Source organism: Corapipo altera, unplaced genomic scaffold (assembly GCF_003945725.1).
Source record: "Corapipo altera isolate COAL_440 unplaced genomic scaffold, ASM394572v1 22, whole genome shotgun sequence".
Classification (NCBI taxonomy): domain Eukaryota; kingdom Metazoa; phylum Chordata; class Aves; order Passeriformes; family Pipridae; genus Corapipo; species Corapipo altera.
In genome coordinates, this window is record NW_020884886.1 from 15,784,574 (window position 1) to 15,796,452 (window position 11,879).

Below are 11,879 nucleotides of genomic sequence, written 5' to 3' on the forward strand. Positions count from 1 at the left end.
GTATGACTTAAAATTCATCAAAAGCAAACAAAAAGCACAACATAAGCCATCAGCAGAGCCCCTAAAGCCTGAACTTTAAATTCAAAACTAGTTTCAAATCACAGCATCTTTGTAACTGGCTGACTGAAAAAGACAAGCGTTTCCAAAGCACAAACAATGCTGTGTTTAAGTGCAGTACATTTGCATTGGAATTCAGCTACCATGAATATGTTCAAAGATGAACTGAACAGAAACCAGAAGAAATAAACCATCCTCCAGGGACATGCTGATGGTGCAGCTGTAAAACATCCGTACCTCCCCCACCACATTCTTAAAAATTCAGAAGGTCAGTTTTGTAAGTGAAACAGTTCTACCTGTCTCCTCATTTCACTTCATTCTCCCTGTCAGAGTCTAAGACTGTAATTAGTGGTCAGAGGAAATGACAGAAGTGGAATAAACCGAATCTTTTTGGTTTTGTTATGAAACATGCAGTGTTCTAGTGTTTTTGTTAATACCTGACATGATTATTGCAGAATTTGGTTAGCTGGGGCTGATTGATGAATATAGTTCTCACTTCCTCTTGATCAGCTAGGGAAGTTTTTTCTGAAACATCCTCTGTCTTCTCATAGCCTGTAAAAACACAACATGATTTTACGTATAAAGAAATTTAATACACAAGATTCAAGGCAGTTCAGGACACAAAAAAGACATCTATTGCAAATGTGAACTCAATGTATTTGCATTTCTCACAAGTAAAGACCTCTGAAAAAAAATAGAAGTTTTTCCAAATATAGTCAAGAGGCTTAGTAAAAACCTACACCCTCCACCCCTGCAATCCTTACCTTGCAAAGATAACTGAGAGTGGCCTAATAGTGAGACCTGCCAGCTCTGTCTCACGAGAGAGGGCACATCCCTCCGCTCAGGACTGCATCTTATCAAATCCCAGGGACTCACGTATTGCCAGCTTGTTTAAGTGTTCCCTAACCTCCACCAAGATAAGCCTTTCTTGTTTCAAACTTTTCAATTGATATCAGGAACCTGTGGATCCTGAAGGCTGATCTTATCAATAGGTGAGAAGACTGTGTACTGCATCCTCTTCTGTGTCCTTTGTCTCCAGGTTTCTTCTCTTGCCACATTCAGCCTGCAGGCCCACGTTTCCCACAGACATCATCTCCTGCTGTTACATCTGAACAACAAGAAGGGCTTCTACAAGCCACTCACCAGATTAAACCCCAGGTAGGCTTTGACTTTGCTAGCTAAACCCATCCTCTCTACTCCTCTACAGCCATCTGTCCCTGCTTTCACCTCTTGTGTGTTCCCTTTTTATGCTTGAGTTTTGTCAGGGACTCCTTGCTAATTCATAGAATCATAGAATGGTTTGGGTTGGAAGGGACCTTAAAGATCACGTAGTTCCAACTCTCCTGCCATGGGCAGGGAACCTTCCAGTAGATCAGGTTACTCAGAGCCCTATTCAACCTGGTCTTGAACACTTCCAGGGATAGGGAGTCCACAACTTCTCTGGGCATGAGTTCAGTGCCTTACCATCCTTATAGTAAAGAATTTCTTCCTCATACCTAATCTAAACCTACCTTCCTTCAGTTTAAGACCTTGTTGAAATTTATGAGGTCCGCACAGGCCCACCTCCCAAGCCTGTTAAGATCCCTTTGGATTGCAACCCTTCCCTCCAGCATGTCAACCACACCACTCAGGTTGGTGTAGTGGGCAAACTTGCTGAGGGGGCACTGAATCCCACTGTCCATGTTGCTGATAAAGATATTAAAAAGTGTCAGTCCTGATACCAACCCGAGGAATACCACTTGTCACTGCTTTCCACTGAGCCATTGACTGCAACTCTTAAGGGAGCAACCATCTACCCAATTTTTTTATCCACCAAGAGGTCGATTCATCAAATCCATATCTCTTCAGTTTAGAGACAAGGCTGTTGTGTGGGACAGTATCAAATGCCTTGCTTCATGCAGTCCTACTGCCACCTCTGCTTGATTTCTTGCTCATTGTGATGGATCAGTCTCGAGCTGGAAGGACATGATTCCTGGAAGCTATGGCCTCTAAATTGGGTGGTGTCATTGGTTAATGAAATACCATTCCTCTACTTGATGCAAATTTTCTTCATGACATTAGCCAGATTATTCCTAGAGAAGTGACATCACTATATTAATTTTGTGTGTGCCTAACTTGAAACTGTATTATTAGACTCACTGACATTCCCAGCACTTGCCTCCACTAGCCAGTGAAAGCTGAGATTTGTGCATTTTCTTCTACAGATGCTGAGGAATCTTGTGCCAACCTGCATCCCAACTTTCATCTGTAAAGGGGGATAGCAATTATTCTTCTATCTCGAGGCTTTTCACTAATGTTTTATCAACGACTCAGCCATTACACTGAAGATAACAGGTGTAAGCAGTCTATTCTGGTTGGAGCTTGTACAGTAAAAACAGGTATGGCATAAACCAATCACCATAAAGTTTTAATGTGATACCAATAATCTATGTGTATAATAGCTGATTATTAAATAAACACTGTTCATTCTGTATGCCAAATGAGAAAAAGACACAGGAAAAAACCCTCTTATAATGCAACTGAATACATTAGAATGTATAGCATGTCAAGGATAACTGAGGCTGTACCTGAAAAATTCAAGCTTATTTCTAGCACGTTCTATAAATCTTACAAACAGGTTATGCAAAATCCAAGTTGTCCTCCAGTTCACTGGCCCACTACATTGCCTTTTACCTATTATACCCAGAATATACATTTCAAACACTAACTTGCAAGATCAAGTCTTCACACATTGTGCAAAGGCTCAGAAAAACTTCTAATTTCATGCCATTTGCCATTCAGAACACACAGACTCTATTATGAGAGAGAAAATCCACAGTACTACATTCACCCACTGCAATTTCTCTATTTTTTTCCTTTCAATTCACCCAATGAAAGGTACACACCCAACACACTCCTATTCAAATTTCAGTATATATATCTCAAGAAGTTTCTTCAGAAGAAGGGCAGCCAGCCTAACAGACTGGCCCACCTGAACAGGTGCCCTCACAGCACTCCTCGACTCAAGGAACCACACAGGTGTATGTAGCAGACCATTTCCTGTCCTTGTCATTACCTCTCCTTAGAGTAACAATCATCATACAACTGGCTACGCACAACCGCCAGTACACAGTTCCATAAATAAATATCCCTGTAAGAGAAATCGATAGAGGTACACCTTCAAGACAACTTGGTTTCTAGTTGAATGAAAGTGAGCATACCTTCATTCTGAGTACAGGACACTCATTGTCCAGTTGCTCCGTGAGGGAGCAAACATGAGACATAGCTCCTGTGAGAGTACTTAGGTGGAAAAGTTGGAAACTATTGTGTCTAAAGAACCAATGTAACCTGATCAAGCCCAGGAAATAAGGAGAGTTTGCGCATTCGTAGAATGTACAACTTTAATTTTAAAGCATTCATTTAAAAACTGATACCAGCATAGGCCTTGAAAACTGGTAGAAACTGTAGAGTTAAACCAAATGTTAGCAGGCATTAAACACTATCTACTACCTGTTTGCTAAAAAGACTGCCAAACCATAGACATGTATTTTCATATCTCTGTATTACGGCATTTATTTTTTCTTTAATCAATATGACAGCAAAAAGGTGCTGAGGAACTTCATAAACATTCACTATCTCCCCTCCTACTGCCTTGAATTAATTTTTTTCCATTTTCATCTAAAAAGCAATCTTAGGAGTTAAGTTCTGAGCCTCATGCTTAGCCTTCTATACTCTGCAGCTTCAGCAAAACCAGCCCTTCTGCCCTAGGCATTATGCTACCTTGAAAGTTTTCAAGGTTACACATATCCCATCACCTCCCTACCTACTCTTCAGAATATATTCACTAGAGTACCCACAGACTTGACTGACACACAAAGCTCAGTATCTAGAAGATGACATTTTCTTCCCTGTTTGTGTGAAAGCACCCATAGGAGGACCACAAAGATAGTGAAGGGTCTAGAGGGGAAGCCATACAAGGAGTGGCTGAGGTCACTTGGTCTGTACAGACTGGAGAAGAGACTGAGGGGAGACCTCAATGTAGTCTATAACTTCGTTGTCAGAGGCAGGCACTGATCTCTTCTGTCTGCTGATCAGTGATAGGACCTGAGGGAACAGCACGAAGTTGAGTCAGGGTAAGTTTAGGTTGGGTATTAGGAAAAAGTTCTTCACTCAGACGGTTGTTGGGCACTGGAAGAGGCTCCCCAGGGAACGGTCACAGTACCAAGCCTGACAGAGTTCAAGAAGTATTTGGACAATGCTCCTCAGACGCGTGGTGTGATTGTTGGGGTTGTCCTGTGCTGGGCCAGGAGTTGGACTTTGATGATCCTTGTGGGTCCCTTCCAACCCTTCCAATGCAAAGTATACTATGATTCTATGAATTTGTATGAACTCTACCTATTAATCAAATAAGCAGAAGCAGGCCTGTCATAAAAATATTGCCTACAAGTAACCACAGGGAAAAATAAAAGCATATTCATAATTGAAAATGGAAAGGAAATTTCATCAGATCATCCCTTGGTGGAAGTAGCTACACTTCTCATACAGGTGCATTTGAGAAGGATGCATTTAACACACAGGAAGAATTAAAAAGAGTTGGTTGCCCTTCTGTAATCCACTAAAAGGTTCCAAGCCAACAGAACAGCATTACCCAAATGTTCAGAAAGTTGACAAACAAAATAAAACCTTCATTACAGAATCAAGACAGGAAGAATGAAAAGACCACAACACATGCGCAGACAACAGCAAAGCTTCAGTCATTACAAAATTCTGAGTATGAAAAATCTGTGTGAAGAATGAAAGTAATAACTCAAGATGAAGCATTCTAATCTCTTAGAAAAAAAGTGTAGTTATTACTACACAGTTATTACTAGAGATATTAAACTGACGTCAAACTAACTTGCTTCTTGCCTGTTCATCGCACTAAGCTGTAAGAAAAGCATTGTTCCAAGGCCTAAAATCAAAAGTAGCATCACTCATTTTGGCCTGAAAGCTGCAACAATTTAAGGTCACAACAAATTCTGAAGTAACTCTTAGTAATAATTTTTAAGTCTTATGACTAGCAAAACAGCAATTATCACAGATCAGATAGGAACTGTGATGCTGTACTAGTAAGATCTGCCATTCAGAAAGAAGAACAAATATATTCCAAGACTTTTAATCCTCTGCTGTGGCTTGTAGCAGTTAGTATTCAATCAGATTTAAGCTGTTACTTAACACACAGTTGAATTATCAAAAAGATTCTATGACATATGTTCTTAGGTGTCCCCACTAACAGAAAAGCATCTAACTTGAAAAAAGTTGCAAGACAGAACTTTAAAAAGAATAGGAAACGCAAAGACATCATACTACTCTGACAATTTATTATGCAGAAATGTGAAGTTTCAAAACTAATTCCCTCTTAAGATTCAGAATCAGACCTTCTGCTCATGTATTTGATTATTTTATTATTTTATGTCCCTAAAGGGCCAAAACCAATTAAAAATGTGCTTTAGTATCAAAGGATTTCAACTATTACCCTAATCAAGAAGTTAATTTACAAAGCTGTTGCATAATGTAGAATGACCATACATAATATTTTGTTCTGCAGTCTGAAAGCTATTTGCTAGCAGGACACAGAATTTGGAAATTATTGATGGATAAGCACAAACCACCACAAATTTAATTCAAAGTCACTCAATAAATAAGTGAGGTTTGTTTTGGTTAAGAATTTCCTTCAATCTGTTCAATATTAAAGAACGGAGGTAAATCATATGCAAGGGTGGGAAAAGGCAAGAAAAAAATTTGAAACAGAATTGTTGTCAATTCTGAAAATATGGAGACTGGGTAATTATTTCCCAGGGTACAAGCTGTACCTGAAAAAATATTCAGAGCAAAATGTGTATTTTGCATAGAATACATGTTTTCAGTTTTGCCAGCGAAAGAATATCTTCAACAATGAAGTCCAAATAAATAAGTAACCAGCGAAACAAACAAACAAAAAAAATCCCCCACAACAACTTGAGCTTCTTCCAACAAGAGAGCCTATTGAAGACCATATTTTGTTTCCAAGAATAAATTTGGAAGAAGAAACTCTCTTCCAACACACAGTATTTGCAGGGTTTCTTCCTAGGCCAGTTTTGATTAAAAGTTTCTAAATTAATAAAACCACGACAGTAATTCTAAAGAGTAAACACTGTCCAAATATTTTCCATATCTCATTTTTTTTTAAGGTAGGATAGTTTAACACTTTCAGCTTTCATTCCTTAAAGCAGTCTAATTTTCATTACAAGAAATGGACAAAAGTACATACAGATAGACTGTAATATGGAAATAAAAGGGGAGGGGGAAAAGAAAACCCTCACCCAAATAACCAGAACTATTTTAACTCACTAATTAAACTAAGTGCTGCGGTTTAACCTGGCAGTCAGCTAAACACCACACAGCCACTCACTCACCTACCCCCAGTGATGGGGCGGATAATCAGAAAAAAGGTAAAACTTGTGAACTGAGATAAAGACAGATTAATAGGATGGGAAAATAATAATAGCAATAAAAAAAATACATAAAATGAGATGCCCAGTCGACTGCTGCCAGCCCCCGGTTAACTCTCCCCCAGTTTTATTGTTCAGCACAATGCGAAATGTATGGGATATCCCTTTGGTCAGTTGGGGTCAGCTGTCCCAGCTGTGTCTCCTCCCAAATTTTTGTGAACTCCCAGCCTCCTCCCTGGCAGGGCAGTACAAGATGCTGACAAGTCCTTGATGTAGTGTAAGCCCTGTTCAGCAACAACTAAAACATCAGTGTGTTATCAACATTATTCTCATCCTAAATCCAAAACATAGCACTCTACTAGCTACTAGAAAGAAAATTAACTCTATCTCAGCCAAAATCAAGGCAGTCAGTTTTCTAGCTCCTATTCCCGAAAATGTGGCACAGTTCCAGGAAGAAAAAAGAAGATGCCTTTGGAGTTATTTGTTTTAATACCGTGACAGACCTTCAGTGACAAAACAGGCAATGGGAACCAGACCCATCAGTCTGTCCTTCTGAGGACTCAGAGCACAAAAAGGAATTTAAATGACCTGCTTGAGCCTGCTGGTACCGCTGAGATGGCTAAGCCTATTCTAGAAAAAAACAGACCAAGTTTTTTCCCTGTTGTGAAACATAGGGATCTCAACATAGTCTGCAAAACAGACCTGGCAGAAAAAAATAAGACACAAGTGACTATAATGAGTACTACATCTAGTAAAATGCTATATACTCCTCAAGACCATGCATAGAAATACCTAAGGATATATTAGGCACTACAAAAACAGATAGTCTTATGAAGACAATCTGATGACTAGTACAGAATTTCAAAACACATTCCTTCTTCATGTGAAAGTCATCTCATCTTGCACAAGTTCAGGTTCACCTTGTTTTCGTACAGGCCTTTACCTTCACTAACATGAAGAACGAGTTATTACCTACTGTTTTTGGTAGACAGCAGCATGGTATCTCAAATCTCTACCCTTTCTAAATGACCTAATATAGTTCACTGAGCTCCACCAACACGCAGAGCAAAAGGATTAATGCTTCAGTCTTCAGAGAAACCTAATAAGAACTGCCAAGAACAATTCCACTCTCCCAGAACCTCTCAAAAGAAAAAAAAATGCTTTGAATTACTCCATTTCATATTATTTAATAGATGCATATTAACTGTGCAGCTATATATAGCTAAAATACCCATAGTCAGTTACTGTATTTAATAAAGCTTCATGTAGGTCACACTACTCAAAGATTCCCCATGTGTTTTGCAATAGCAAGAATACATGACACCAATTTCCTAAATTTGTTTAAGAGGGCCAGATCTTCTGTGCCTTGACTAAGACTTCATTGATACACATACCACTTTGGAACTGTAGCATTTCCTAGGCTAATGGTGTGCAGCAGGTGTTATTTGCAACAGGGATAACGGACACAAAAATCTATTAAAACAAGATTCAAAGCGTGCCTGGTTCTCTTTTATCAGTCATGAAGAACCTGCAGAGGTTTGGAAGAACGGCTCACAATCAGTAGTTCTTTTTATTCCAATTATTTTCTCTATGCAGGTAACATGTTTTCTTAGAGACCTTAGAACACCTACCATTTATATTTTGCAATAATTTACAGACTGCAGTGTCAATTCTTCTGTGCAACTGTTGATCAATTCTTTGGAATGATACATTGTTCTGTCAGTTTTGACTTGATTTCTTTCATCTGAGCATAACAGTTGACTTTTACTAATAAAAGTATTACTATCTCTTCATGCAACAACGAGATTAGTTCTGAGATGATGTCAAGACAGTCCAGCCTAATAAGATAGTTCATGATCCACGGAAAAGGTCTCTGAAACAGAAATTAGTTGCTGCAGTGACAGGAGAGAAAAATGAGGTTTTAATCTCAAAGATACAATACAAAAATTCTAGAATAAAGAAAGTAATATTAAGCTTGTCTGTCAGATCCTCACAAGTTTCAGGCTACTCTAAGGAGTGGTCCACACCATAACAACACTCTTGGAAGCTGTTGTTTGTGATTACAGTATTACCAGAGACTTCCAAAGAACACAGAGAGACACTGCCAGTAAAAACTCTGCACTGTAGGTACAACTTCGGTGGAGTTCTCTGAAAGCAGCCTTATCATCACTTTGCACAGTGCTTATCTAAGACACTTGCTTGATGGCCAGAGCTAGGGGTTCACAGTTCCTATATGTCCCTATCAAATGCTAGGGATGAGATCCACATTGCAGAGTGCTGATGTTCTCTTTTTAGAAAACAGTAACATTTACTTACAAAGAACTGTTTAGAAATGCCAACTACATAGTCCAAATATGTGGACTAACTAGACTTGGAAGCCATCTATCTCAAAAAAAAAAAAGGAAGAGACTCATTGATGTTGGTTTCATGGTGAATGATATATAAATAAACTAAATAAAAATAAACAAAATGAGCTAGTAAGTCTCACATTAATATAAGATTAAGAAAACAGTAACAGATTTCAAACTATTTTTCTTCAAGTAGTACCATGTATAGTAAAGTATAGTGTAAGTCTAACTCTACTGGTAGGATGGAAAACCCATCACATTATTTTGCAAAAGTTAAGCTTCTTAAAAGACATTTCATATCTATTTTCAGTCCTAAAGAAAGTATTTTTGAGAAGCCTCTTAAATTCTGTATTCAACTGTTTCACAGTCATTCAACCTTGAACAAATACACTGGACTATTTTTTTTCCTTTTACTGCAATTGCACATCTTAGTCAGTTACCTTTAGGGAATACCACATTTGCTCACAATAATCATTAAGAATCCTGTAATTAGATCATTTTAAAAAGAGCATCAATTTTTCCAATTTATTTATGCACTGTTCAGCTGGTAGTGAAAACCAACTGCCTGGAACAAGAACAAGTGGAAAAAAACAGAAATTAAGCACTGAAAAATTGGACATTTAACTAGTCCCATTATATGCATTTACTAATCACTGTGAGTATAGCAGGATGGGTGCTCTGGTTGTAAACACATTTCAAAGGCATCCCTGGAAGGATGTACATTCTTCCTTTCTTCTTACAAAAATGCATTCTTCTATTTCTTTGCCAGCTAACATCTCCCAGGCAGAGGAAGAGCCAGACCTCCTACAAACCTACTTTTGGGGGAGGAAGGCATGTAACACAGTAAAACCAAAAAAGAACATCCAGCTAACAGCCTATTTGCAATCTATGTTTCTTCCCGCATTTTCTACCATTAAAAAAAACCACAAAAACCCTTTGTTTGAAAAAAAGATACAGGGAGAAAGTTTTTGCCTCCTCATACAGCCAACCAAAGAAAAAAAAAAATTAATCCGATGTACGATTTAAGTGCGAGAACTTTCAGACTAGGGGATAAACCCTGCATACCTGCCTCAGGAAGTTGTGCCATTACTGGGACACTGCTACTGTTACCTACAGCAATCAAAAATCACAGACTGCTGTGTTGTCCCAAGAGGCTGCTGCTTTGGGGACCGTGATTTCAAATTTTACTTTTGCGTGCAATAAATCTTATGGTAATTTCACTGTAGTGGTTCTTTTCACAAGGCAGCTGCTGACACGTCCTTATCTGAAGGCTGAGCAATGCCACTCTCTCACTTAGGTACGAGACACCAGCACGGTACGAAGCTTCCAGGCACATACCCTGTATCAGAAACCTTTATTTCTGATGATCAGTGCACGGGTACATCCTACACACAAAAGACGGATTCCAGCTTATTCCTGGGCCGAGGACCCCAGGTCGTCAACCCCCGCTGCCGCTCGGGGCGGGCGGGCTGTGCAGCCCCGGGGAAAAGGAAACCACCGCTCGCCCCGAAACGCTGCAATCACCGAGGGGCAAAACGCTGCCCGGGGCTCACCGGGTATCGACATCGATTTATGGCATCGACAGCCATAAATACGAGACCTCCCGGAGAACACGAACACCGACACCGTTCACGCCCCATGGCTGGGGTCGGTGCCCGCCGGGGGCGCACCGCGCGAGCAGAGGCCGCGGTGCGGAGCCCGGCGGCGGTACCACCACACCGGCTCCCACCGCCCCCTCCCGGCCAGGCAGCGCAGACCCCGCCGCGGCTCCGAGCCGAACGCTGGCCGGAACCCCCGACCCTCCCAGCGGGCGCGGAGAGGCGGGCGGCTCTTACCCTCTGCCCGGGAGCGGATCTCGGACACGGTTTTCTGCACCGCCGGCATCGTCGCCGGGCGAGGGGCGTTGGCGCGGACGTCTCCCTCCAAGAGCGCGCCCTGCACCTGCCGCGCTCCGGAGCGCGCCCTGCGCTCAGCGAGGTCCGGGGCGACTGTGACGAGTCCCGGCGGCGGCTCCTCCGGCAGCCCGAGGCGGCGGCTCCTGCAGCCCGAGGCTCCTGCAGCCCGAGGCGGCGGGCTCGCCCCGCAGCGCCTCTCCCCGCTGGCGGCGCCGCTGCTCACTGACAGCCGCGGCGCCCGCGCTCCGCGCTCGCCGGCCCCCTCCGGAACCTACCAACTCCTCCCCCCCCCCCCGCCTTCTTGTCCCGCGGCGCTCCGCCGCCATCTCCCCATTCCCCCGGGCTCGGGTTTGCCGGGTGGCTGCGCCTAAGCGGGCACCGGCACTACGGTGCTCTGTGTCCCGCTCACGGAGTGAGGCGAAGGGTTTCCGACGCGCCCCCCACCCCTTGAGCGCGGGGAATGGAACGCGCCGAGCCCTGGGCCGCTGCCCGGCACTGGGGGCGGGTGGGGGAAGCCCCGGGGAAGGTCGGCCGGTGCCTCCGGCTGCGGGGGCGGGCGGGGACCCGTGACCGGGGGAGGGAGCAGCGGGTGCCGGGCGGGGCGAGGGGGGCCCTGCCAAGCGTGCGCAGCCGGGCGGCTCGGGCTGGGCAGGTCAGCGGGGCGGAGGGCAGCAGGCCCGGCGCGGAGCGTGCAGAGCTGCCCGGCCTGATTATGTGCAGAGCGTGTTCCTTCACTCCCTCGGTCTCGTACGCTGCTGAGAGAGGTGTAAACGGATCGAGGGGCTCGGTGGGGGCCGGGAGGCGTTCATTCAGAGAGGGAATTTGAAACGGTGCTCCACAGCCCTCCTTCCGTGGAAGAGAGGGTTGGTGTCGCGCTCTGTTTGACAGGCCGCCTCCAAACTCTCGCCCAGCTTTTTATTTTTAATCTCCCCTAAGTCAGGATGCCGCAGTTTGACAGCCGTGAGTCAGTGTGAATCCAAGCTCTCCTCCTGTGTGGGCTGTTGGGAATGAGGTCCCAGCCGCAGATGCTTCGAGGCTGAGGCAGTAGCAGCGGCACTTTCGCTTCAAGACCGTGAGCGTGACACCGGGATGTCTGCAACAGGCTGAGCAATGCGGCTGCGGCAGGTTGT

At 43.2% G+C, this 11,879-nt stretch overlaps 1 protein-coding gene across 3 annotated transcripts in view; it reads right to left on the minus strand.

Annotated features, from left to right (window-relative positions):
• ATP8A1 (ATPase phospholipid transporting 8A1) overlaps positions 1-10,959 on the minus strand; it is a 116,258-nt gene extending 105,299 nt beyond the window's left edge. For all 3 annotated transcript variants that reach the window (XM_027642666.1, XM_027642668.1, XM_027642667.1), the window contains exons 1-2: positions 10,690-10,959; positions 495-609 (exon numbers count right to left, since the gene is read on the minus strand). In XM_027642666.1, the coding sequence (XP_027498467.1) occupies positions 495-609; positions 10,690-10,738 (164 nt within the window). In that variant the 5' untranslated portion in view covers positions 10,739-10,959. The remainder of the gene's footprint in view (positions 1-494; positions 610-10,689) is intronic.
• Between the last annotated feature and the right edge of the window lie 920 nt (positions 10,960-11,879).